This window comes from Lepisma saccharinum, chromosome 11 (assembly GCF_977018435.1).
Source record: "Lepisma saccharinum chromosome 11, izLepSacc3.1, whole genome shotgun sequence".
Taxonomy (NCBI): Eukaryota; Metazoa; Arthropoda; class Insecta; order Zygentoma; family Lepismatidae; genus Lepisma; species Lepisma saccharinum.
The window spans coordinates 72,765,311-72,792,893 of NC_139239.1; the positions used below are offsets into that span (position 1 = coordinate 72,765,311).

General features: G+C 40.6%; 1 protein-coding gene across 1 annotated transcript in view; it reads left to right on the forward strand.

The window, feature by feature from the left end:
* LOC145995074 (uncharacterized) overlaps positions 1–27,583 on the forward strand; it is a 263,680-nt gene that overhangs the window by 206,322 nt on the left and 29,775 nt on the right. Inside the window, exons 3-5 of the mRNA XM_083131606.1 lie at positions 14,160–14,221; positions 22,138–22,241; positions 23,521–24,806. Of these exons, the coding sequence (XP_082987732.1) occupies positions 14,160–14,221; positions 22,138–22,241; positions 23,521–24,806 (1,452 nt within the window). The remainder of the gene's footprint in view (positions 1–14,159; positions 14,222–22,137; positions 22,242–23,520; positions 24,807–27,583) is intronic.

A 27,583-nucleotide genomic window follows, 5' to 3' on the forward strand; every position in this document is an offset into this window, starting at 1 on the left:
AAAAGAGGCTAAAAAGGACCAATAAGCCGAAAAAGGCAAGAAAGGACAAATAAAACCCACCTCTTTCTGGCCTACAATGACCCAAAATGAACATATATTATGTTGGGCCTCGTCTTTGCACACTAGGAAAAAAAAAGATTTTTCCTCAACTTTCGAGCCCTAGTGATAACACTGGTTAAGTTGTTCAAAGACAAAAATGGTATTAAAGGGGGGTTTTCAGTTACCACCTTGTTCTTTCCCCTACCACCTTGTTCTTTCCCCTACTTCTTTAATGCTTTCATTTTGATTTTTCAAAATTTCGGGAGGGGCTGTAGCACCACAAGTCCCCCCTTGAGAACGCCAATGGTGTCTTTCACATATAGCTCAAGACCTAAGCAACAGCGGAATCTGTAGCATTCGAGAATCGTGCAGAAATATTATCAATGTGGGCGTACGGAGCTCCATCTGTGAATCAGGCGTGTAGGCGGAAAAGCTTTAGTGATTTTGCAACATTGCCTACTGCTGAGATGGACGATGCTTCTTTTATTACGTGTCCGTTGATCACTCGATTAGCTTCTCACTGCCTCTAGAAAAAAAAAAACAGCTCCGACGGAAGAAAAGACATGGAGAATCTCTCATGACGTAAGCATTACTCGCACATTACGTCACGACATCTTTTTTCCCCTCCTAGTCACCGCGGTTGGTGCATTACTGAAGCGGAAGATTATCTTGTTTCCAAATTTAGCCTTGGCCCCCCTCTGAGGACCTCATCGACAACCAGGCAGCAGCTAAGCTCTCCCCCCTCCGCTAACCGTTTTGCTACGTATCATTTCCCAGAATCCTCTGCACGCACTCCACGTGGGTTGGATGTCGAGTTTTTCTAGAACACTGTCGACGATGTATCCATTGGCTTAGCTTCAAATTGTGTTGCCGTTCATTTTTTAACATAACTTCTTTCAGTTTTCTTGATTTTTGGTATTTATCGTCGCTTTTATGCCACTTTTGGCTAATCGCGACGATGAGGATGAGTGATTGTATGATGAAATCGATGAAGGGACACTTATAAAGAACACTCATGCCCAGACTGGGGTTTTTACTTTTCTATTTCCGTATTTAAATAAAAGTACACTTAATACATACTATAGAGCAACCACAAGGAAAAAAACCTTGGAAGAAAAGTCCCCGCGCAGCTTTCCCTTCTTCCTCCCTTCAGCTCGGCCCATAAGGAAGCATGGTCCACTCTCCTCCTACCCTCCCCTCCACGCGGGAGTACGGTGCACAGGAGTCGCGGGTCTGCGCAGGTTTCTTTCCTTGAGGTTCCACTATAGGTGGGTTTCATGTGAGGTCAGGATTCGCACCACCGCCATGTTTGCGGCAAAGCTGTTTGTCGTCTGGAAGGAAATACCCACCACGTAGCGTTCGTTACACCTGCGCCAAGAGCACGTTTGTTGTTAGTACTGTGTACAATGTCGGTAACATTGCATAAAAATGCAACGAAAAGGCCAACTCTAGTTCACCTGTGTTTATTTACTTGAACCAGCTACATGGAATCAGTTTGTTTTCGTATTTGTTAGTGGTTCGGATTCTGCTTGAAATATTTGCATCCAGTAAGTAACCTATGTTTCCCGCTGGGGGTGGGAGGGAGAAAGTGATCATTAACGACCTTGAGTACAAATTAACTGAAAATTCCAAGACCCAGCCATTATCTTCTGTGTTTCCTTTTAACGTTTGTTCAAGCGCAGTAATTTGAAATGTTGAGTTGCTCAAAAACAGTAGTTTCACTCCGTGCTTTAACAATTTGGGATATACAGGCCTCAGTGACGGAGTGGTTAGCACAGCGCACTACGATGCTAGAGGTCCCGGATTCGAATCTCGGCCTGGGCATGACTGATCTTAACGACTGGCCAAATATAGCAGAAAAACGAAGTAAAATAAATCAATCAATTTGAGATACATTGATATATCATTAACATGTTTTAACCAAGCAGTGTTTTTTTCTGACAGTACGCAAAACCTTCTACCGGCACCTTTTCTCATGAATAGAATAACAATTAATAACAGTTTGTGTTAATGAATGAAATATAAATAATCAAGTACAAGCGTGCAATGATAAAGATGAATTTAACTTTGAATGTTATCATTTTTATCGTCAAACTTATCAACACCTTTCTTTTAAATAAAAAACAATAACAAGGAAACGCTACTTCCAAGTATGATAAGAAACACCAGTTTAGATCATTTGTACTAAAAGTCGCAGAGAAATGCGATATATGAACGAACATACCTGAAAAGAAATGTTCACCCCACCGCTCTGTACTGTTTGTTTTGTTCGTTAATGTTGGCACAATTTATTCTCGCCATGACAGCGTATTCTAATCAACAATCGGAAAATTCTGTGCCGTGAATTGCACCTTCTGTTTTCCCGGAAAATTCTAGGATAAACGTGAGTGCCTGTTAGACCTATACAACCTAATATTGCACAAAATATATAATCGTAAACAAGGTTCAAATCTAGCCCCCGCCCGCTTGAATTCCGAATGTTTACAAGAACCCGCCACAATCATGGCTGCTCGATCCCACAATGCAAAAGTTTGTGACGTAGGTGAAACACACCTATAGATGGCAATTTTCAGCAAGTAAAATTTTGGTGAAAATTGAATGTGAATAATGAATGTGTCTAAAATGTTATTAAGACTACAATTTTAGTCTAAATTTTAGGTCTATCTAACTTGAGTCTCAATTCCAGTATTTTTCTTTAGATAACAATTTACTCCCAGCAGCTCAGAAGAGATTTTAGCGTTTTGCTTTTAAATTATCGGCCAAAGGCAATATAATTTCAGTTTCTCATTTTTGACAATTGCTACTATTTTTCTCCAAATTTTGCCTGCTAGGTGGCCGAAAGCGTTCAGAGGTCGACTTTTACCATTACCATCCTCATCGTCGTGATTATCCTAAAGTGGAAGAAAAGCTAATTTAAATAACAAGAATACAGATGCTTGATTGACACAATTTCTGTTATTTTTATTTCACGAAGTTTTATAATATAGGTATCTAGTCAAACGATTAGAAGTTTAAGATGATTTAAGAAGATCGCGGTATAATACGATATCGAACAAGAACAAAATTACATTTTTCGGAAGAATACAGAACTGAAATCTAGCAACGCCGGCGGTTAGTGAGTATTTAAGTGCTTTTTTTTAAAAAAAAAATTCAGCGGAAATGTTTACAGAACTATCCAAAGTCTTGCTCATATTGATTTTTATTGATTCACGCAAGCTAATGCGGTGGGCCATTATACGCCACTCTCCAATGCAAGAAAGTATCTACAAAGGAAATTATGAATTCAAAACCCGTAGAAATCTATTCAAATATCGTTTCGCAGATAATGATATTCCAGTATGATGCAGTAACGCCATACTCGCTACAGAATTATGAAATGGAAGAAACTATAGTATCTAGTGGAAATCAAGACTATATGTTGGCAACATTGATGCCGGAAGCGATTCAAAGAGGAAAGGCGGAATGTGACCTTGATCTGCCTATTTTAAGGAAATGGATTATAGATAGGTCAGCTCAGGACTTCCCCCTTTGTTTCCAGTGGTCGTGATGGAGGAATGACGATTAGCTGTGCTTATGCAATGTTTCAGTCGAACTCACGCGTCAAAAGATTGTGCCTTTGTGCATTTCGTCACGTTGCAATGTGCTGCTATGCGGATCTTAACGCCTTCTCCAAGACAGTGTAGTGGGAAATTAAATGCAGCCGGTCTTTGATAGTGACGTTTTCATTTTAATTTCGACGTCACTTAAGCAATGTAAACTCTGTATGGATCGAGAGGAAGCTCTGCGTGCCGTGAAGGTAAAACCAAGACTTGAAGCATTGATAATGCTACAACTTGTAGTTTCCTTTCTTCAGTACTGCAGGAGCTTGTTCGTTCGGCATCTTTACAAGTTACCATAGTTGAAAGGAAGATGTTTTGTGTTACATTGGTTCGCGATAAACTCTGCAGCGTAACGTTGGACCTAATTTGGGTTATAGGGGGGCGAACCTCAGGTTCCAGAAGGTTAAAAAATACCCCTAACATGCAAATTTTAATAAACATGGAAATTTGGGGGCGATTGCTACCCTTGACACTACCATGGATAGACTTACCAGTTGCGAAATAATAGAAGATAAAAAAGTATAAAACTTGTTGCCTACTGGAGGTTGCATGTGTCTGAAGAAAGAGGTAACATATATAGAGCAGATATTTCAAAGTGAACAGTTGTCACTTTTGTAGGGGGAGTGAAAAGAGAGTGTGCTGGCCCTTGAACAAAGGTTTATTGCCATGGGGGTTATTTTGCGTTTTGTGGTGTATTGCCAAACTTAACAGCCGCACTGGTTTTAGAATAGGGAACGGGTAACTATGGAATGTCTGGTCTTCCAAACCTTGGTTCCACTGCCAAGGGACAGCAGATGTTGATTGGCCGAAGCGTGGTTTATGTGAGGATAAAGCAACAGAGCAACACCCCACCCACCCATGGACCTATACTACGAGGACCTGTACATACCTGTGGCAGTGACGACTCGTGGCTTTTTTGGGGTGTAGGAAGAAGTTATAGTAAACCTAGGAACGTTTTAAAAATTGTGTACGATGGCTCAACAAACGAAATGGGTTCAGCATAGAACTTGAAATAGTTTTAGAAAATTCTTTGTTTACCCCCAATCTTCTACCGATTTCCTGCCCTAAAATTTCCTCACCAACAAAATCTGGCAGGATAAAGAAAATATAGAGGATGGATCGTGGCATGGTTATAATAAAACGCTTGTCGCTGTGTAGGCATACACCCTTTTATTTGAAACATTTCCGCTGGTGAAGTAAAAATAATATGTTGACCTAATTTTAGTTTTATTTCCTGAAAACATATTCCTTTGCATTAATTTCCCTCTCCCAGACACACGCGTTTGCAGATTTTGCTATATTTTACCATTATGCCAAAAGCAGGGTGCTAGGGACCAACAAAGATGAAACTGTGCTAGTTTTAGTACCATTTTGCTGGTGTTGGTATCACTGATTGAGGAAACCCTCGATGCTTCCTCGCTGCATGCATTAAAACAGCAACCTTCCCTCTGCCCCTTTCCCACTCCTCACCCATCTGTTTGTAGTGATACCATCGAGGTTGCTTAGGCCGGGCAGCAAAGCCTGTGTGTACATCGTCTTTGGGCTGCAGCTGGAGCGAGTGACAGCTGTCAACTCGTGACAGTAGCTAACCTAGTCATTGCATTGCCCTCATTATTTTATAACGCGCGTAATTATTAAACTCCAAAAAAGTAGAGAACTGGAAGCAAGTCTAAATGAACTGCAGGAAGTTCCTCACTTCCTACATGGAGGAATCGTCCCTGACCTGTGGAGCACCGTCTCGCATAACGGTAGAAAATGAGAGAAGGCGATAGGGCGGAGCAAAGCAGTGCACGCTGCTGCAAACGGCTGGTCAGGAACAAGTGCAACATTTTTCTTTCCGTACTGACTGAGTCATGTCCAGATATTATTAAATGATTAAATCAAAAAACTTAGGTGTGCAGACCATGTGGTGCGAAAGGAAGAGGAAAGAAGAGTTTATAGGATTCTTGTTGGGAAACCTGATGGTAAGAGACCAGTAGGAAGGCCCCGACTAAGATTTAGGGATAATGTTGAGATGGACCTAAAGGAAATCTGTAAGGATGGAAAAGATTGGATTGATATTGCCCAGGATAGGGACAGATGGAAGGCTTGAGTTGCTGCAGCCATAAACTTTCGGGTTTAAGAAGGCTAGAGAGTTGGTTAATTAGTTATTGACTGGGTAGTAATGAACAGGTTCCGGGTTCGATTTTCGGTGATGTCATATTCCACTTCAGAACTTTCAGCCTAGTAACATTAACGTTCATATCATCCTCCTATATATAAGTGCAACAGATACCCCTTTTCGGAACCACATCATTAATTAGAATGCTTACATTAGCATCGCACTGCTCTCATGGCTTTAAGCTCTCTCTTTACAGTTATAAAATTGTATGCAGCGTGCGCGCTGTGACGTCAATGCTAGCCAGCGGGAAGGATAAAACGAAGATCCAAATATGGACCGACCTGGCAGAAGAATCGGTTCAAGCAAACTTAGCATCACCGAGGACCGGAACTCGGGACAGATTTCCTCAAGAACCGAAATCGAAAATCGCATTTGCATAGTCTACGACTGAACCAGGAGCTCCAAAAGTGCAAAGTGACCCGTTCAAGTGATCGAAGCGAACAGATGCGACCGAGAAATATTGGTCAATGTCACTTGGAGGTCGGTCTGCATCTGGATCTGGAGAAAGTGATCTTGAAGTGTGGGACGGGAGGGGCGGGAAAGCGGGGAGGGGATGCTGCTGTCCCTTCCACGGAGTCCAGGTTTTAGTCTCGACTTGCCCGTTCCCGAAAGTGTGTCTGCCACGGCATGGTAGTGTTTGTGCACTGTGACCAAGGCCCTTCCCAGGACATGCGATTTGGGTATGAGGATTATTCCAGGTAAGATATGCCCTTCGCTATAAAGGCACAGTCGTTACGTGAAACTGGTGTAAAGTGTGAAAATAAGAGCAAAGGGAATAATCGCTAAAGGCGATTGCAATAACTGCGAGAAGAAATAAGCGCGAATGTGAGAGCAACGATGAAGAATAAGTGCGAAAAGGGGGAACAACAACCAGGAACAAGTACGAAAGATTGATTGATTTGGTTAATTTGTTGTTTTAAGTTCACTTATGCAGAGAGAGGCTAATCGGGACTTGACCTACATTTTAAAGTGTGATCCGAACCACTATGCCATGTGCCCCCACCGGGTATAGAACACGGGACCCCTTGATTACAAGGCGACGACGTTACCACTACGCCATCTGGGAGGCCCACAAGTGCAAAAGGTTTGATTGTACCATTGATGTGTTTCGGTTCGCTTTTATTCGTGAAATGACAGTCGCAAGCTCACATGGTCAAGAGACACTGACTATGGATTGAGACGCCATAGCCTCATTAGTCTGCAAAACAAGTGCGATAAGGAAAACTGAGACCGGGAACAAGTGCTAGTGGAATAACAGTCAAGAAGCAGTGTCAGTTAATGGCTACCGCGATGAAACCATTGGAATAAATGCGAAAAACTACAGCTCAAGTTTTGTGCAAGACTGGCCATTTCAAGAAACATCCACCACGAAAAATAAGCGTAATTTTAAGAACCACATTAAAACTAACTGTAACAGAAAAAGCAATGGATACATTTCGTGAATAAACGCTAAGAGTATTTGAGATTCACAGTTCACCCTTTTCTAAAATCCCCGGATGCCGCTTGCGACTTATTGTTCACAGAAAGAACAGACAGTTGCTCTAACCACGTGACATCCACTCGAAATCGCAAGCCTTTCCGAGTCGAGAAGCGGCGTCAAAGTACGAGTTGAGGAAGTACTTACAAATCACAATCTCCTTCAGTTTATACAGGGTGTCCCAAAAATAAGCGGCATAACTTCAGGAATGTTTTCCTCATTGAAAAAAGTTCGTTTCCGAGTTATAGGCTTTCCCAGCACGTTCTAACCCGTGCGGTTTCCTTCAACGTAAGATACTTATACTGTTTAACACAATCTGATAGTTGTCTGGTTAGAGGTACATATTAAGTGAACGTTGTTGAGACTTGAGACCAGGTACAAACGACGAACCTCTACAATATTGCCATCCGTCAAATCATACACCACTAGCCAGACAACTACCATATTGTGTTTAACAGTGTCTTGTGTTGCAGGAAACCACATGTGTGATATAAAGACATTCCGGTTAGCAGTGTTGTGAAAGTCTGAGTAGGAGTTCTTTCGGAGAACAATAGAATTAGGATTCTTCTGAAATCATTCCTACTAGTCTGTAGGTCGAAAACCAAGAATTTCCGGACCTAATGTTCATACATTACCCTTTTCCCATTGTTTACACATGAGGTACACGTTCCTAAAGTTATGCCGCTTATTTTTGGGACACCCTGTGTATTTATTTCACTTTGGTTGAGAAATGTTGATTCCTGATTACCGAGCCAATTTTAAAAGGGAGACAAGAAACTTTGCGGTTACTCCGATAGATGGCAGGGGCTTTATTTAAAATGCAAATAATTAATAATTTAGTAACAGTTTGATATATTTAGAATTTTTTATACAATGTTATTAAACAATTTTTCCAGGCATTTAATTAAATGAGAATTGTTACTTAAAAATTAACAGACTTAGACTTATTCATTGTTTACTTGACATGGCTCCAGTTTATATTATGTTTGAGTCAGGTTTCTCATGTTAATTTTTTTAAAAAAATATGTTGTCATGAAATATAAAACTTGTTTTTTTTTTGCAGGAGCACAGTTGTAATGTGCATTTTCCACTAAAATGAATAAAATAATTCGGCGTGAAAGTTTTTAATACAGTTTTCACATAATAAGTTTAATCTGTAGAAATAAATGATTGCATGCGTATTACGAAATACATACGTGAAAAAGTGAAAATAACGAAATTTTGCTGCATTCAGCAACAGAAATATTTTTTAAAATGAAATGTTGAAATACCGATAGTTTTTTCTAAAAATAATTTCAATACTAGAAGGAATAATCTAGTTTGTATGACGTATGACTGGCACATGAGAGACTCGTGTTCGATTTCCGGGGTGGTTGATCTAAGGTCGGAATTCTTCCGGCCTTGTCCCCGCAAAAAACTGCTCTGGGGCTCACCCAGCCTCAAATCAATGGGTACTTGGGAGCAACCCTTGGGGGGGGAGGGGTAAAGGCGGCTGGAGCGTGGTGCTGATCACATCACTTCCAACTTAGCCGAGATCGAGAATGTGTGGGATCCTACCTCCACATCCTCTAAACGTGCATTCATGACACGGTGCTATGTGCACGGGGAACTTTACCTTTTTTGTACTTTTTATACATTCATACCAGTTGGTGTATATTATTCTTCATGTGCTATAAAATAATTGCAGATATTGGTAGTTTTCGAGATTTAGGTGGGCTTAATTTAATTTGATTTTTTATTATTTAGCGTCACTTTTCTCCCACTTTTTCTAATCGTGACGATGAGGATGAGTGATATGATGAAGGACCACTCACAAACAATACCCATGCCCAGACCGGGATTCGAACCCGGAACCCCTAGCGTCGTACCGCGCTGTGTTAACCACTCCGCCACGAAAGTCTGCACAGGTGGGCTTTAAAATGGCCTCTGATTCGTTTATCATTTTCTTCTTCATATTCTATTTCCCTGTTCCCCCTTTCCCTCCGGACGTCCAGGCACGTAAAAAAAAAAAAATAACATTTGTGCCCTGTATAGAACTGCCCAACGAGCAACAAAATTAATACAATCTAAATTTATTTATTTATCGCGAAACATTTCTTGGGAAGCTGTTGAATCAGTGTAAAACATTGCCTCGGACGAAGTAAAAGTTGAATGGTGGTAACTTCTGTTAATAAATGCGGGGTAAAGCTGAACATCACCGTTCCAAACGAAAACACAGATATAGGGTACATGATATAGTATTTGTGAAGAGAGACTGTGACGTCATCGAGGAACAGTTACTTCTACATTTAAAGATTTTCTACTCTGGCTCATGCGCCGAGCTGAAGCTAGGTGAACGCATCTGAACCGGCCGCTCGTAAGCTACGTATTTCCTATTTGATTTACCTTAATTCAGTTTGCTAATTCTCATCTGTACTTGCCGACTGTTCGTAATAGATTTCCTGCTTACGCTTTAAAAATCTTACAATTACACAACAAAAAAACATTAAAAAAAAATATTGGTATTGTTTTGTGTGGATATTTCCTATGGCATTTTTTTCTTTTCGTTTCGTTGTTATTCCCTATCGAGTTTTTTCATATCGTGGTTATTTTGTTGCGAGTTTTTCAATTCGCGGATATTCCTTTTCAAGCTTTTCTTTTCGCTCTTATTTCCGTTGGAGTTCTTTCTTTTCGCTCTTATTTCCGTTGGAGTAATTTCTTTTCGCTCTTATTTCCGTTGGAGTAATTTATTTTCGCTCTTATTTCCGTTAGAGTTCTTTCTTTTCGCTCTTATTTCCGTTCGAGTTCTTTCATTTCGCGCTTATTTTCTTTCGAGTAATTTCTTTTCGCTCTTATTTCCGTTCGATTGATTGATTGATTTAGTTTATTTTACTTCGCGTTTTGTGCCTCTTGGCTAATTTGCGAAGATGGGGATGAGTGATGAAAGGATGAAATTGATGAATGGACATTCACAAACAACCAAGCCCGACCGAGATTCGAACCCGGGACCCTTGGCGTCGCAGCGCGATGTGCTAACCACTCGGCCACAGGGTCGGGCTATTTCTGTTCGAGTTTTTTTCTTTTCCTATTACACATTCACTTTCACTTTAGATATTATTATTTTTGTCCTTATCACTGCACTTGTCCTTTATCAGTATTTCCGCTTTTGGAATTACTATGTAAGATTTAGAAGCTTGCTTTCTCTTTCTTTCACACCATCCGCGCACTCTTTTTTTTTTTTTTTACCGCCGTTTGACGTTCAAGGGAAGCATAATCGAAACACTGTAGCCGAACAGTTGATCGCGATTAGAAGGGGCAGCAGCAAGCTCCCATCGGGAACTTATGACGTCATGCAACGCATAAAATGGCGCCACGATGGCCTACCGAATCCCCCTAATCCTTTTTTTCTACTTCTTGTTTTCAAGTATTCTATGCCTTGCTCTCTTCTTATGGAGACTGCTTACGGACATTATATCTCGACTTGTTAGCCTGGCTTCTTCCTAATATGGCTTTTGGCATTGCTGCAAGGTTGTTCCTTCCCATTGGCTGACTGCCTCTACTCTTACCTCACCTTGCTACTTTAACCTGACGGTATTGTGCGGAGCATTTGCTGGAGTCTTCATGGTTGAACATTTGACGTTATGTTCAAAATGTTATTAGCTTCCTTGTTCAAGGATACAAACCGTCACTACTTCTTTGAAAAATGTTATTTCAGGCAGGCAGGGTTCCCACTGACCTGTAAAACCTGTAAAATCAAGGAAATCAACTCGTCGGTGAAAAATGTCATGGCAAAGCCCAGAAATTTTGAAAATATATCCAGAAGCATGGAAAATCAATTTGCCAGCTTTTCTTGAACCATCTTCTTGATGGGAGATGATTCTATATAAACATGCTTTTTGTATGAAAAGATTCTCTGGAGCTATCGACCAGGTGAGTTATGGAAGAGATTCCAAGCTTTCAAGAGCTGTAATTTAAGGGACCTTTCACACTGAATTGACAACCGACAACTCTTGTGTAACGAAGTAACGTTTCACACCGTAGTACCATGACAAGTCATTAGTGAAATCCTCAAGCGACACTTGTCGCGTGTTGCTTGAGGATGAAATATCAAACTTAAACCTTTGTTGTTATTATGCTAAAGCCTCAGAGAATGGTGTGGAAGTGGAATAGTTAAAATTGCCTGGAAACTTGGAAATGTGAGGGAATTTGCTTTGCCAAAATGAGTAGGAACCCTGACAGCCTAACGAGGCTCTGCCGCTTGGTAAATAACTTCTACACATTTAGGATACTTCAGCACAGTGGCGTATGCAGTATTTGTTTTGGGAGAGAGCTGAACCTGGTGTTATCTTCTTATATTATTGGTCCAAGAAGTTTGTTCAATTATCAAGGGTCTGTGTATAATTGGGCAGTTATTGTTACTTTTAAGAAATAATCGCAAGTTACTTTTAGTTACTTTATATTTAAAATTTACACTTGTCACAAACCTCACACGTGTTTAAATATGGAAATACATAAGTCTAGAAAATTCAAAGTAAACATTTAAAAAAAAATACACCACGCAAAATATTTGCTCGTAATAAAGGCATTTTAGCCTACGTGAAGATTAGTGTTATTCCTTTTAGCGAACCATAATTTTGTTCGTTACTGCTGAAACGTAAGAAAAGTAACTGTTAATTTAGTACTCGTCACCTGATAAAAGTAACAGAGTTAGTCTTTCAGGACTCTTGCAATATTCATCAAGTAGGACAGTTATTATATGCAAAGTAATGTCCATGTCAACCTTGTCCCAATATTTATTTGTCCTTACTTACTTATAAAAAGGATTGCTCCTTCCAAACAGTAGTGTAAGTCATAAGAGTTACGCGATTGAAAAATAAATGTCTTGTGGGGAAGGGAGAGGCAAGGTTTCAATGCCCATGTTGGTAACCATATTCTATAGGGTGCACCGTGGTGGAGGAGATTGGGATTAGGTGGTGGTAGGGTGTGCTCTTACAAGAAAGACAATATCCGTTACACCAAATTGCACTTTCATACATATGCAACTCCTCCCGTACTTTGCAAATTTAGTTCCACTTCTTGAGCACACTACCAGAGTGAACTTGACCGTGTGACTCAGCTGAACGATTGGCAATTGTTACAGCAACAATGTTTTGTCCGCAAGAACATCGCTTTGTTAAACGTCAGCTCAGTTGCCACATCCAAGACAGAACCCAGTTTATCTCCCCCTCCCCCTCAACATTTAAATTTGCATTGAGATAACTAACACACACTGGCTGCATCAGAAAAAGGCGGTTTCACCTTTTCAAGCTTGGTTGTTCGGTTGTGGAAAGAAAAAGCTGGTTTCGCCCAGGCTCTGATGTAAGGTTAGCGATATTATCAGTATCGTTGATGTGGGGCGTGTCTGACATGACAGTTTGCTAGTATGGTCAGGCACCATGTAAAGATTCTCTCTTTAATATTGCACGCATTACATGTTGAATGAGATGGCAAGTCGGTGTATTTCTCTTAATAGGAATTAGGAAGTTAGTTGTAATCGTAGGATCAAAGAAAGACAGAAAATCGCGAATGATGAATTATTGTGATGTAGCATAGCTATATTTCATGAAACACATGAGACGTTCGTTATGGATTAATTAGAACCAGATATGCACCAAAAAAAGTGTTAGATATGCAAGTACAGTGCGTTCGTTTTGGCTGTGGGCCGAGATAGCGCGTGAACAACTCTTATAACACAGGTTAGTGCTCGTTATGCAATACAAATATAATTGCCTACATGCTAAAGATATGTGCCTAAATAATAAGCGATACGTTGCGGAACGAAAATGCCGGCATCTGCGCCATGTCACGCGCTATCTCGGCCCAGAGCCAAAACGAACGCACTGTAGATATGTATTTTAATCAACCTATGGAATTAAATATGGATTTCATTGTCAAAAAAGGCAATTTTCATTAAGCAAGCGGCTCACGTATCTAAATAAAATGCATTAAAACGACATAAATTGTAATGCAAGATCTAAATACAGAATGTGATTTATTTTCTGTTCCAAAAATAATGGATTACCAAACCTTCTTGTAAGCGCTGAAACGTGAATATCTCTCTCTTTTGTTCTTAAAGATAGATTTATATAGACTGAAACTGCATTCAGTACCACATGACGTAAAGGAAGGATATGTATTTAAAATATGCAATGTATTTTTTTAAAATTAAGTTTATATTCACATTTGAATCACCACATAAAACACCATTACCTTCCTGAACTTCTTCATAGCCAGGGTAATACGCTCATCACAAAAAGTTTTTAAACATTGTTATATTAGGCACAACAAGTTTGGAATATTATTATATTAGGCAATAGGTGATAGGCACAGTGGCATATGTCGGCGAATAGACGAAGACGTCCACCAGACAGATACCATGTGTAAGTGTTGTTGCATTCCAAGGCCGTGTCTATCACCTATTGTCTAACGTAACAATATTCCAAATTATTTGTGAGGAGTGTATAGGCTATATTGGTGACATATTGTAAAATAAACAGAACAGGATGCAGATGAGAGGAAAACCTTCGGTATTTAACACAAGAGTGGAAATGCAGTATCATAATATCATGAATGTGGAATGTATGTCGGAAAATGTTCGAAAATGTGGAAGTAATTAAAATATGCTAGAAGCTAATAGCCCTACATGTAAAAATATGGAAAATGAACTAATGTGCCACAATTTGCAAAGATTATACAAAACAACATCGATTTTAGCATATGATTTTAGTAGATCAGTTTTCTGTCAACATTTTTTTTGGCAGGTTTTATTTTCTGTCGCCTTTCTGCCACTTTAGACTGTAATTGATTATGAGGTTTGAATATTTGTTTTCCGTACTAATTCCTTTTTTTTCTTCTTTATTTGCAGACGGCAGACAAGTCAAATGTCAGGAGGTGGGGGGAGCCCTGGCCCTGGGCCAATGACAGGAGGTGAGTATTATAGAAAGTGAGCCTAAAAGCATTCGTACGCCTAGAATTTTCTATATAAAGTAGTTTTCTCGCAGCAATTTCGGCCATCCTGGTAATGAACACATAAAATACGATAATGTTCAAAATGCAAAAATGGAGCTTGAGCGAGGCAAACAAATAATTGTTCACCCATTATATACTTAGGAAAATGAAGTATAATATCGGATTCAATTGTTGCATTTGATAAACGTTGGCACTCGTATTAATTAGGGGACTTCTAGTAGAGAATTATTACGTTAAAAGCATGGAAAGAGATCAGAGTGTATATTTATGGAGACAATATTTAATATGGTAATAAACCGAGTGCACGAATAGTGTTAGCGCGTCATTTTGTGCCATTTTGAAGATACATACGGTATTATTTCCCTATATATATATCATTACTCATTAAACATTTTATGCAATTCGAACCATATATCATATTTTAAAGTGTTGTATGACGCTGCAGTCGAAATAGCTGCGAGAAAACTATTTGAAATTGAATATTCATTACACTTAAAGTTTACATACAGTATGGAATTTGAGAGATTTTCTGTGTGTGGGTGGGGGGGGGGGGGGGGCAGTAAACGACCATGAAACATCTGGATATCATCAGTGTTCGGAAGTAACTTTTTAAAAGTAACAGTTACTTGCTCCAGAAAGTAACAGAGTTGCAGTTACTTATTTTGAAAAAGAACTCTGCTACATTTACTTTCTGCTGGAAATTTTCTTGCAAATAAATTACACACAATCAGTAATCACTAATTGCAATAAAATAATATGTGAAGACTTATATTTTTCAAATTTACGTTTCTGGTACATAATATAAGTCTTCATACATTTATATTATCAGTATTGTATTTAAGAAATTTCCATGAGGGGGGAGAGGAATTCTATTAACTGTATGGGAACAGTATGAGGTAGTGTTTTTATACCACTTAACATGACTGTTTCTACTACTGTCTTTGCCAAATAAAGCTTCCAACTGTCTGACAGAAAACTGTGGCAAATGAATGGCAAGCACAAAAAAAGTAACAAAATGCCAATAATTTAAGTCACAATAAAAATTTAAGTGTCGTAAAGTAACTGTGAAAGTAACTGTTAAAAACGTTACTTTCATTGAAAAAAGTAACTTGGTCACAGTTAGTTACATTTCTTCAAAAAAGAGTAACTGTTACTTGTAACTAGTTACTTCCAAACACTGGAAATTATAATATGTTATCCCCTCCAAGTGCCAAAAAATATCAAGGGGAATGCAGTAGGCAATTGGTACTTTTACTCAATATTCTGTAAGGCTGTTATTCAACACTAACTGATTTCCAATATTGATTACTACCGGCTGTACAACTTTGTATCTCTACAGCGTGGGCCTTGGTTACCAACTTCGGAATCAGGTCGCATGCGGCTGTGCTATTTTTAGCTTCGAACATGTGGGTCTTGTTTTAGAATGTTGCGCAGACCTTTTAAAATTTGGTCGAAGGAGAAATAAGTTATTTTTGCTTCTCCGCTAGAATTGTGCCTCTCAATTTATCTATCTATCGACGTGGATAGAGCAAGGCCCCCCTGTGGCACAATGTGGTCATGTAATGACTTGAACAGCTGCTGCCATCTTGCGAGAACTTTCAAAGTTGCGTCGATAACTCGGAAGCGTGTGACCAGTGGCGGGGATTAGGGGCGTGGGGTATGGCAGTTGCTTTACGGTGGTTTCAATTCTTTTGCAAAGGAAGCTAATGTTTGTGGACAAAGTAAACTTTTGTGTTGAACAAATAGAAACAATATTCTTCAAACGGCAGCATCTTATGTCCGATACTTGAGGGAGTAAAAGGATTACAGTTTGAATATGCGTATTTAGAGTGTGCTGTACCCCCTCTAAAAATTATTAGGACCGTACAATGTACCCCATTGCCATTTGCGGAGTTGATGTGATCAGCACGACGGTCCGGCCGCTTCTATGCTTCCAGGTAACCGTTTATTAGAGACTGAAGAAAACCCAAGGTCGCTCCATGCTGAATAAATTCTCGCCTGAAATCATCCAATTTTGGAATCGAACCTGGATCTCTCGCGTGGCAGACACACTACCTACCCACTGCCTATCCTGGCTCACTAGAATTTTTATTGAGACTACCAGAAAACTCAATGACCTTACTAAGATATTTACACCATGCGCTTTACCCACAGAAGAGCTTGTCTAGTGCTCTAGTATTAGGCAAAATTTAGAATAATGTGTTTATATATATATTTACGCGATAGTGAAAATAAGATCAATATAAGGATTCTGGGTATAATTTCGGAGCCACAGTTAACTATCATAGGAAATACCTGATGTGACGCCTGTAAATGTGATTGTGATAATGAATATATTGTTCACCTTACTAAGAATTTTCTCGCCATTTGAATTGTGTCGACTGCAGCACCATCTTTTGAGGAAATTGTTTACTGTCTGCTTGTGACGTTCATGGGAAAACGATTCCCTATTGAAATGTAAAACTGATTAATTAATGTGGCGGTATAAAAGGGAAATTCACTTCCGAACAAAGAGTGCTTTGGTAAAGAAACGAGAACAGTTCAAACTTTTGCTCCAGCTATCAGATTTCCCTCAAGAAACCGTATTGTTATGAAAGGTCGTGGTTGAAATTACTTGTCCTTGGGAAAAGCGGGCAACGTACGATCCCATGGGGGTTGAACGGGATGTTTCGAGTTTCAGGCCAAGGATGGTACCGAGAGAAGACGAGGCGTGATCGTCTCGTTAATGAGGAAGTCTCTCGTTCTTGCTCTCGTCAGGAATTGAACTCTTGATTAGCTCTCGTAAATTGAAAAGTAACATTGCTTTTTTATTTACATTAAATCACAGAAACTATGTTGGGCAGGTTAGGTAACACGCGTGGGAGAGGATCGGAAAGTTTACATGGTCTTGTTGGGAAACCTGATGGTAATAGACCTCTGTGAAGGCCAAGAGGAAGATATTTTGAAAATATAAAGTTATATCTGAAAGGAATTGGAATTGTGTTGCTGCGGCAATAAACCTTTGGGTTTAGTTATGCCAGCGAGTAAGTTATATTTAGAGGTTAGGCAGTGATCGGGGGCGTTATCAGGCCGGCCAAAATTTCAAAAGGCCAGAACCCTTTTTAGCAGTACACACCCTGGAATCGGAGTTTTGAAGTGGAGTACGAACCAATGTACGAGGGTCTACATTATTACAAGGTCACAGAATCGATTATAAATGCGTTGTGACACCGGCTTCCGTAGCATAGTGGTAAATGAAACACGCTTCGCAGTCAGATGTCGCTGGTTTGAATCGTTATCAAGACATTGTTGAATCAATGAGTTTGTTCCTTCCTCTATTTCACGAGCTCATCCTCATCGTCGCTACTGATGCAAGAAGCAGACAAACGTTTTTACAGTTTTAGTCCACTATATGCTCAGATAGGCCAATTGGGACTAGTAGTACAGTTCACAGTGATATTAGAACCGCCGCGCTTCTTCTCGAACCCGGAACCGCTTGACCCTTGTCTCTCTGTCCCGTTTCGTTCGAAAATTCTCACTTCAGCTTGTCTTTTGGAAGATTTACCGTAGCTCGAGAGACAGTTTTTGAAAATATCACATGGAAATATAAATCGTCCAGTTTTCTAGAGCGACGTTTGGCAAGGTTGCGAACTGGCGTTGCGTGGGGTGCTTTCCTTACTCTGTATCTGGCGAGACGTCCAGATGGGAGACGCTCGTGAAATTAGGTCGTCCTTCGAACGATTTCTTTCATTCTGTTGAATGCAAGCTAAGACTTATCCAGGCATTCACCTACCCATCCTTTCACTATTGTAACAATGTTTACGGTCCTCAACTCTCGGAAGAGCTTAGTTAAAAAATAATGGTGCAAAATGTCTGTTTCAGATACATTTTCAACTAAAAAGGTCTGATCATATTCTTCCGATTTAAAATAGTTATCAGCAGGGAAAGGATTTATATGTAAATAATATATATATTTCATTTATATGAAGCTGAAATCAGTTATATTTTGTATTATCTTTGCGCATCATGGCATGTAGACTCCAAAAATTCAGTTTTTATTTTCCATATTTTTCCATATATTAGGTTTTAGCTCATATTTTATATATGTTATTTTTACATACTATTTCCATATTTCAGAACATTTCTCAACATAGTATACTCCATATTCGCGCAGTAACTACATCTCCCCGTGTGTCCGAAAGATTTGGGTGACTTACTTGCAAATAACTGATAAATTTGAAATAATGTAAGGAAACTGCATTATCTCTGTTTCATCCTTGGTACATTTGCAGAAGATAAACCGCAGTATCTGTTCCCCATTCTCGTAGGCATATCCATGAATATGCTACCCGCAAGCGGAACAATTTCGATTTACCCCGTAATTCAACCACGGCCTACAAATCATCTTTTTCTTTTTCGGCTCCCAAAGCAGGGAATGCATTGCCTGCGAACATCGCTTGCATAAACAACCCTGTAAATTTCAGAGGTAAAGTAAAAGATCTGCTGCTAATAGAACAATGGCAGAGTCGCGGCACATATTGCAGGTATCAAGTCACTTATGAAATTGTATTTTTATTATTAAAGGTAAAGTGCTCCCCTGTGCTTAGCACAACGCCATGAAGGCGTATAGGGGGTGTGGGGGTAACGCCCCACACTTTCTTGATCCGGTCGTGAGTGGGGGTGATGTGATCAGCATCACGCCCCTGACCGCCTTTACCCCCCAGGGTTTCCCCCAGGTACCCATGTTATTCGAATTATTATTAATTATTATTTTGTATTTTATATTTGTAGTTAAACACTTTGTGTATTTATTTAATTTTGTGTATCTGTTACAAGTATATATGTAGTATTTTACATGTAGCTTACTGCTCCATATGCAGTTAGATATGTAACATTACATTGACAAGGGTTAGGTGACAGAGCACCCTATAGGCTGAACCTCGACCGCTTAATAAAAAAAATATTATTAATCTGAGATCGCGTCTGGACTTGAGACTGTAGAAACGATGGTACAAATGGAGACCTACGTACTAACTTTTTCAGTACAGGGGATGTACAATTTCGCAGTACTCGATGTGAAAGGTATGCGGGGTTCCAGCTAGCAAAGCATCCCCCCAGTTGTGTCGTTGTGACAACGTTAAAAATGAAGCATTCCACCAGCTAGCCCCAAGGTTCGGCCAAACATTCCCACCTAACAAGGGCTGATTACTGATTTAAATTTTCCTTGTATTATTTTTATGTAATATTATGTATTACACGCATTTCCTGTTATTTTATGAACCTTTTCTTCATGGCACACTCCTTGAACACCTCTGTGCTATTCAATCGCCATGTTTGGAAAACTTACATAACTTGAAATTTCAATGTCGTTTGTTCCTGTTCGGCTTTTTTACAGTTCCAAGGCTTCACGATTTTTTACCTATTGTAACAAATTAATTTTCACCACCAAAGCAGGTTACCTCAATGCGCCAAACATGGTTACAAACCAGTTCATAAATTCTTGAATTTCTGTCAGAAACTGCATCTGTTTTGATCTCGTACTATTGTGCTGTAGTTCGCCGCTCATATATGGATATGAGACTCGAATGTAACTAGATATGAGATGTTTGCTTGCGCTCTTTGGGCTGCACTGAAAAAAAAATTGTCCGTAATTTTACAGGGATAATCTCCAGCAGCTAGGATACTAGTGATTTCACTGTAAAATTACAGTTGTTCCACCGTAAAAAACACCAAGTTCAGAAACAACAACAAAGACACCTTAAGCGTAGGGAAAATAACGCCTCTAGAATTCTTCGCCTTTCATTTGTTTGCATGTTGTGCTCTTCAGTGGCAGTAGCATGAACAAATATAAAAAATACAAAAGCAATGGAATGACTGGTGAAAAAAATAACTACAAATACTACAACCTATTAGTGGCATGCTCAAGTCAGTAATCAAAGACCTTGGTATCAAAACATGAATCTGCCTCCGTCAGTGGTTGTTTTTATATTAAGAATTCGTACAGGTCATGTTTTAGTTAATCAGCATTTAGCACGTTTAAAAATTGTGTCGTCAACTTCCTGTCAGTGCGGAGAAGCTATACAATCCCTCAATGATTTATTTTTTCAATGCCACTTAAGACAGCAATATCAAGACAATTTATTAAATTTATTACGCGTTAAGGTTCCATTTCCGATATCAAAATCTACATTAATCTCTGAGCCTCGTACTGCAGTTATTTGGATACTTTAATAGTTTCGCTAGAAAACATCGGATTACATTCTAATTTTAAATACTCAGACCCTCATAATTATTTAGACGTCATACTATCATAAGACCAGAATGGATAAATGCACTCAGTAAGAAGTCAATAGTGTTTCGAAGAAAATGGACGTTAGTAATCATCATGTTGGAACATATCATATATACATAATTGATTGTGATATAAACAGGCCCGTAGCCAGACAGGGGCCAGGAGGGGCTCAGCCCCCCGGAACTGCCATCAGCCCCCTTGACATTAGGTAAAACTATTTTGTGTAATTAGTTTGCAGTGAAGAGTGAAAATGTAGACTGCAGATATTATTTTGCTCACAACTTTGGTGAAGTATAAATTCACAAAACATGAACAGCAGCTATTACATTATTTATCTGTACCTTCGTTACCCCTGTTGCGACCTCCCTTTTAGACAAAAATCTGTGACTTTGATGGCATCATGTAAATTCCCTCCGCATCTGCGTCAAAGGTCAATAGCTCCCAAGTTTTGGGAACGAATGGGAGTTTCATTGCTTCGGCCAGGGGTGGAATGTACAGTAGGCACTATGATTGAATATTGTACATTTTTTGTGTGTGATTATAAATATCTGTATCATCAAAAGTAGTATGGATTGTGTAGTAAGGGATGATTTCAATAGCAGTCAATTAACACTTCAAGTGATGTTTTTGTATATTTCTAAATTTTATGTAACTTATTGACCCCCTCCCACACATACTCACATAATTTACCTTCATTTTACACTGTTAAACTTTTGAAAAATGGACTTTGTTTACAAAGCCTCCCCCTGATAACCTGTGAGCCCCCTGGAGATCAATTCTAACTACGGGCCTGGATATAAGTACCTGAACGCAGCAACTTTGGCTAGAAATCGCAAAAAATACGCGGTATGAGCCAACCAAATGATGTCGACGACAATGACTAACCCGATGTTACTTCTTTGCAATTTAGTATCAATCTGCACTTCTCTCGATAACAAACGTTTTACAACACTTCTACAATACATTTAAAATTATTTGTTGTCAATTATGGTTATTTGTAATTCAGAAGTTGGATTCAGTGTTTTGAAGTTTCTCTTAATTACTGTAGAGTGAACTTACGGTGAACTATTAGTAGATTTTACTATGCAATCACAGCAAACTTGTGAATGTGTTAGCTGGATTATCAGTTTACTGCTTGACCAAATCTGCAATGAGGTACTATTCATTCGGCCAAAGACTTTCGAAACTTTTCCATTAAATAAAAAGTTCTCAAACATTGCATGTGTCTAGAATTCTTTCTAGAGCACTCAAGTGAATCTTCCACTATGATCTAGATAACGTGAGCCTATTTTCTATGACAGTTATCTTGACAACAGCCAAATAAAACCACAAGAAGATTCACTTGAAAGTTCTAGAGAAATTCTGAACAGGTGAAATGTTTAGAATTGTATTGTCTAGGAGTTTCTCGAAACTGAATATATCGGAAAGAATCTCCTGGTCAAAGGTCCTGCAGCATCTTAAGGGCATTGATGTTATACAGTACTTACGCACATTAGTTTTCATTAAACCACTTCACAAATTCGATTATTTTTTTTATTTTTAGGTGGAATATAGTTTTTTTATTCGAGTTCTAAGTTAATCTTATTCGTTTTTGTCTTTTCAGGAGAGGATGCAGCAGTTAATTCGGCCCCATCGTTTCCTGGGCCCCCGCCGCCCCCTCCACCTCCAGGCCCTGGGGTGATACCAGCAGTAAGACTTAACACAGAGGTAAGTGGGTACTCTGCACTAGATTGTGCAGTTATAGTTATTATTTGGAAAAGTAATTTGTAAGAAAGTTACATTAGGAGTAAAAAGTGTTTGCAGTTAGATCAAAGTGAAGATTGTTTGCACCCGTATCAGCAGGCACTAAATTGCGATGGAATATGGTCATTGCTTACTACCTGAATATAGAGCAGGCTTGTGCATATCGCTTGCCCTTGTGGTGGCCAGCGAATGCTCCATGCGGTGCGAGCTTCCCGCCAAGGTCAGCAAGCAGCACGCTTGCGTTCAGAGGTGAAAAGTGCTTCTCACGCAACCACTCCCTGTTTATTCTGCAATTATTACAGTGCCTCACTGCACTGTTACTCATGAATCGGATGACACGAGGTTATGCATTGTACAAACGCGACCGACGAAGCCTCCTACCTCTCTAACCCCCTCCTATCTAACCAAATCTTTCAAATACCTTATTGTGAGAGGAAATAATACCGTTGATGAAATAATTAGGAGGAGTGTCATGCTTACAGACCTCTTAAAAATAAATGTAATATCCACAGTACATTTATAATAAGACCTGACATGACATGTTTTTTTCATTTGTACAGTCACGAACACTTCTAGGTTATAACAATTCTATTAACTTTCATTGGAATCGTTACAACCCAGAAGTGTCCATGACTGTACACTACAGACGAGATGTAGCCGTGGCTTCCACGATGGCATAGTGGTAACGTCGTCGCCTTGTAATTAAGGGGTCCCAGGTTCGATACCCGGTGGAGGCACGTTGCACAGTGATTCGGATCCCACTTTGAACCGTAGGTCCAGTCCCGATTAGCCTATCTGTGCATAAAGTGAACTTAAGACAACAATTCAAAGAGATGTAGCTGTGACTAAAGACAGATTTGAGAATTGCTTTGCTTGTCGTTGTTTAACTTGAGAGAGTGTACAGAAAAAAAAAATAGTTTGAATTAAAACTAAAACGCGTTTGGTTAAACTTACTTAAGAGGTGAAAAGATTCTCTCGGGCTATCGATCAGGTGATTTGTGCAAAGGATTCCAAGCTTTCGAGAGCTAACGTCACTCTCATCTTCAGGGTAGAAGCTTTTTATCATTCGTCGCCAGGAAAGCTGTAAGAGGTGCTCTCTCATAACGTAGTGTTAGAATAAGTGTGAGTAAAAGCATGGATAACCGAATTAACATCGGTTGCTAATAAAGAACCATTTTCATTAACATTCAGAGAATTGTCAAACCATTTTCTCTGTGTAGTGATGATATTATTGTTGTTGCAGATTCCTGACACACGAGGGAAGGTTCCACCCGCGGCCATACAGAACGCAATGATGACTAAGGACAAGAAGCCATTCACTTACACACCAGGCGGCATCGACTTATCAGAAATCCGAAGCCCTCGGATGCAGCGCCGCATCTCTCGGAACGCCAAGGCGGAGGGAGTGAGCAACGAACCCAAGCCTTCCCCTCTGGCCCAGCAGCCGCCTCCGCAGCCCCTCCCGCCGTCCGCCTTGGCGGCGATGCAGCCGCAGATAGCCATCCCAGTCTTCCCGCAAGGAGCGCCCCAGCTGAACCACGCGCCGCCGGCACCGCCCCCTCCGCCGCAACCGCCAACGCCTCAGCCGGTGTATTCTTCGCCCACACCTCAGCCGACGTACTCTCCCCAGCCGACGTATTCTCCTCAGCCGGCCTACACACCGCCGACTCCCAAACCGACGTATTCTCCTCAGCCGGCGTACACACCGCCGACTCCCCAACCGACGTACTCGCCTCAGAAATCGCAGCAGCCACCGTCTCCTCAACCACCTTCTCCCAGAACGCCGTCGACGCCGACACCGCGGCAACCAGAGCCGCAGAGAGTCCAGTCTCCCACGGTCGTCAAGGTGGTGCAGCAACCTACCAGACCGGAGCCTGGCGGAGGGTACCACCAATCGTCGCCACCCTACCAGAACGAACCCGGAAGCATATACGTGCCTCCGGTCACCAAGAACCAGCAGCTGGGCTCCATATACATCCCTCCCGTCACCCAGAACCCTCAAACCCAGCAAACTTCACCCCCGACACCATCGTCGCCGATCCACGCCACTCTCAACAGGGCGCCCGTACCGTGGATGAACTCTCAGAACCGTATCCCTCCGCAGTCCCCTGCCCCTCCGTACGTCCACCAGCAGCCACCGCCACCGCAGCAGGTCCCACCGTGGGCCCAGACTCAGCAGAAGCCCATGCAAGGAAGAACCATACCCATTCAACGCGAGGATCAAGGTCCGCAGACAAGGATCATACCGATTCAAGTCGAAGGCAGAGATTCGGGTCCCGCACAGCCAAGGCAAGGAGGGTACCAAACACAGAATCAAACCCGGGTCGTCCCCATACAAGTGGAGAGGGACGGTCAGCCAGGTGGCGGCAGGGGCAATGGCTCCCAAAGTAGGATAATCCCGATCCAAATGGAAGGACAGAGTTCTCCTCAACAGCAACAGCCGCAGTGGAGACCCGTCTATGCACCTTCTTCGCCGACTCCTTATTCCCCTACGAGCCCCCAGGAAGGAATTGTTACCGGGATGGAGAAGTAAGTACATATTATAGACTCGACGTTATTGCTGCATATATTCAAGTGTAACGTAGTGATCTGTTGATCAAGAAAGTGTTAAATCTTTGCTCAGAAATGGGCTTATTTCTGATACATATCTTGTTCATCAAGCAAATTTAAGCGGAAAACACGAAAAAACGTGTAAATATGTTAAAATCTAGGCTATAGGGAAACCATATTTTCAGGCTGGGAACATTCACGTGAATCTACATGTGGTGTGCTTTCGACTGGATATTCTCAATAGTTTCGTGCTGAATTAAGTTTTTCAGTTTTTGGAAAATAATAGCATTTTTCGAAAGGAGAGGAACATTTGAACAACGGCCCTGTAGTCGGCCAAAGGTCCAGTTGAAGTTTAATGCGACTTAGTTAGTGGGAGAGTAGTCTACATAATTAGAATGCAATAAAAGTTATTCATAGTTGGTGCTTATTTCTACAAGTAAATGTTAACTTGTCATACTTGTGCAGAACCTTTCTCCCGCCTTGGTCGATCTAGTTATGAGTGATGGAATCGTATTCTGGCCACAGAGTTCAAGTAGCTACTTGCCTGCGCGTGGATGTTTCTGTGAATGTCCTTTCAATTTTATCTAACCATAATTAATTTTCATCGGCGTAATTTGCCGAGACAAAAAGCAACCTCAAAAACAACTCTTTAGCTAAGATTATCATATGTAACACACTTTGTATTAATTCTTTGCACGTAAGACTGGTACATGTATTGCATGCATCTAGGTGTGCCATTTTTATCGCAAAGATTGCAGGCGAATGTGCCTTCTGGGAACGTCAGAATTTGAAATTCAAATATTGTTTCTTAGCCGGAGCATTGTGGTGTTGAAAAAATAATCACACACTCTCCCCTATCCCTAGCCTAAGCCTTCTTGAATCAAACAGAATGTGCTTTTCGAATGAAACATGCAGAGCAGCCATGTGCAGAATTTCCCAAGATCTCGCGACAGTCTCTTTTCTGTTGCGAGTTCAACAGCCCCCTGCTCCTTGACAAATTGAACATGGGCTCCGTCATGAAGTACACGCTAAGCCTTTGTCTATTTTCGATCAAGCCTTTTAGACGAGGGAAATAAAGACATTATCACAGACGTAGTAAACAAACAGACGCTTCCTGCGTTTCTGCAGCTTGCCAAAAGCATCCGTTCCCCTTCCTTCGTCTGACAATGGCATGCACGCCAGACAGTTTGGCATCAACAGTCGTCCAACTGTTCAGATGTATCGTGTTTAGCGAGTTGCTTTGTGCCGTGCTGGTCCCTGTGGCAGAAGCAATAGGTTCGGTAGTTCAGTTGGTTTCAAGCGCTTGCAGGGTCGTTGCACTGCAGAGAGAATGTGCGCAAGATGTTATGGTTTCTGTGTCTTGGATAGGTTCACCGCACAAAAGAGATAGTTGTTTGTAATGCGATTGTGATGGAATAGGAAGTGTGTGAATTATGGATCTTGCAAGGAGGAAGAAATGAAGTGAGTATAAGAAGATGTGTTCCTAATTCGATGAACTCAAGTTTCAGAGTGAATTTGTGGTATGTTCATATTGAATCGTGTTTTTCGGGCGATTGAGAAGATTTCTTTTTGTCTATTGCAGAAACAGTCTGCTTTTTGTCGATTTCCGAAACAGTCTGCTTTTTGTCGATTTCCGAAACAGTCTGCTTTTTGTCGATTTCCTAAACAGCCTGCTTTTTGTCGATTTCCGAAACAGCTTGCTTTTTGTCGATTTCCGAAACAGCTTGCTTTTTGTCGATTTCCGAAACAGCTTGCTTTATTCGTCGATTGCAGAAGGTTTGTGTTTCCTCTTCCAGTACAGGTTGAATTTTTGCCAATTTTCAGAAACAATTGTTTGGTGTCTTTTCAGTGGCAGCTGTAAAAGGGGAGCAGGGGGGCATCTCGCCCACCAGAAAACCAGTTTTTAGAAAACATATTTTGGCTGACATGTTGGGCATCTCATTACTACATACACAATATTCTGAATTAACTTGAGAACTTCCGAGAATTCTTGTGTAGCCCAATCATACTCACACCCTTCTTCTTCCCCCTTTCTACGAGGGTCACTCACTATTTATATTTTGAGCCTTGGCAACACTGATTGAAGTTAGGCGCGATTTGACGTTTGCACGGAATCGTCTGGCATTATTGACCATAACGTACTTCAAATGTATTGTCAATAGCTTCATTTGTGTTGTTTATGTTGCCTTGGAGATTGCGCGACAACAATAAAATGGAATTAAGTCGTGAACATTTTCGTGCGATGATTTTTTACGATTTTCGACGTGGATTATCAAGACAAGAGTGCATCGATCAACTTACTTCCACATTTGGCGATGAAGCCCCATCCTTTGCCACTGTGAAACGCTGGTATAAGGAATTTAATCGTGGCCGCCATTCGCTCACCGACGAGATTCGCGAAGGTCGTCCAAAATCAGTTGTTGTTCAAGAAAACATTGATGCTGTGCAAAACCTAATACTGCAAGATCGTCATGTGACATACTGTGAGATTGAGGCAACCATAGGCATTAGTTCCACCAGCATATATAAAATATTACATGATCATTTAGCTGTGAGAAAGGTATGTTCTCGTTGGATCCCACACAATTTGACCAAAACTCAAAAAGACTCTCGCGTCAATTGGCGCAAACAAATGCTCAATAAATACAATCGTGGTGCTTCAAAAGACGTATATAAGATTGTAACAGGTGACGAATTATGGATATATGCATATGAGCCGGAACGTAAACAGCAGTCGACTGTATGGGTGTTTCAAA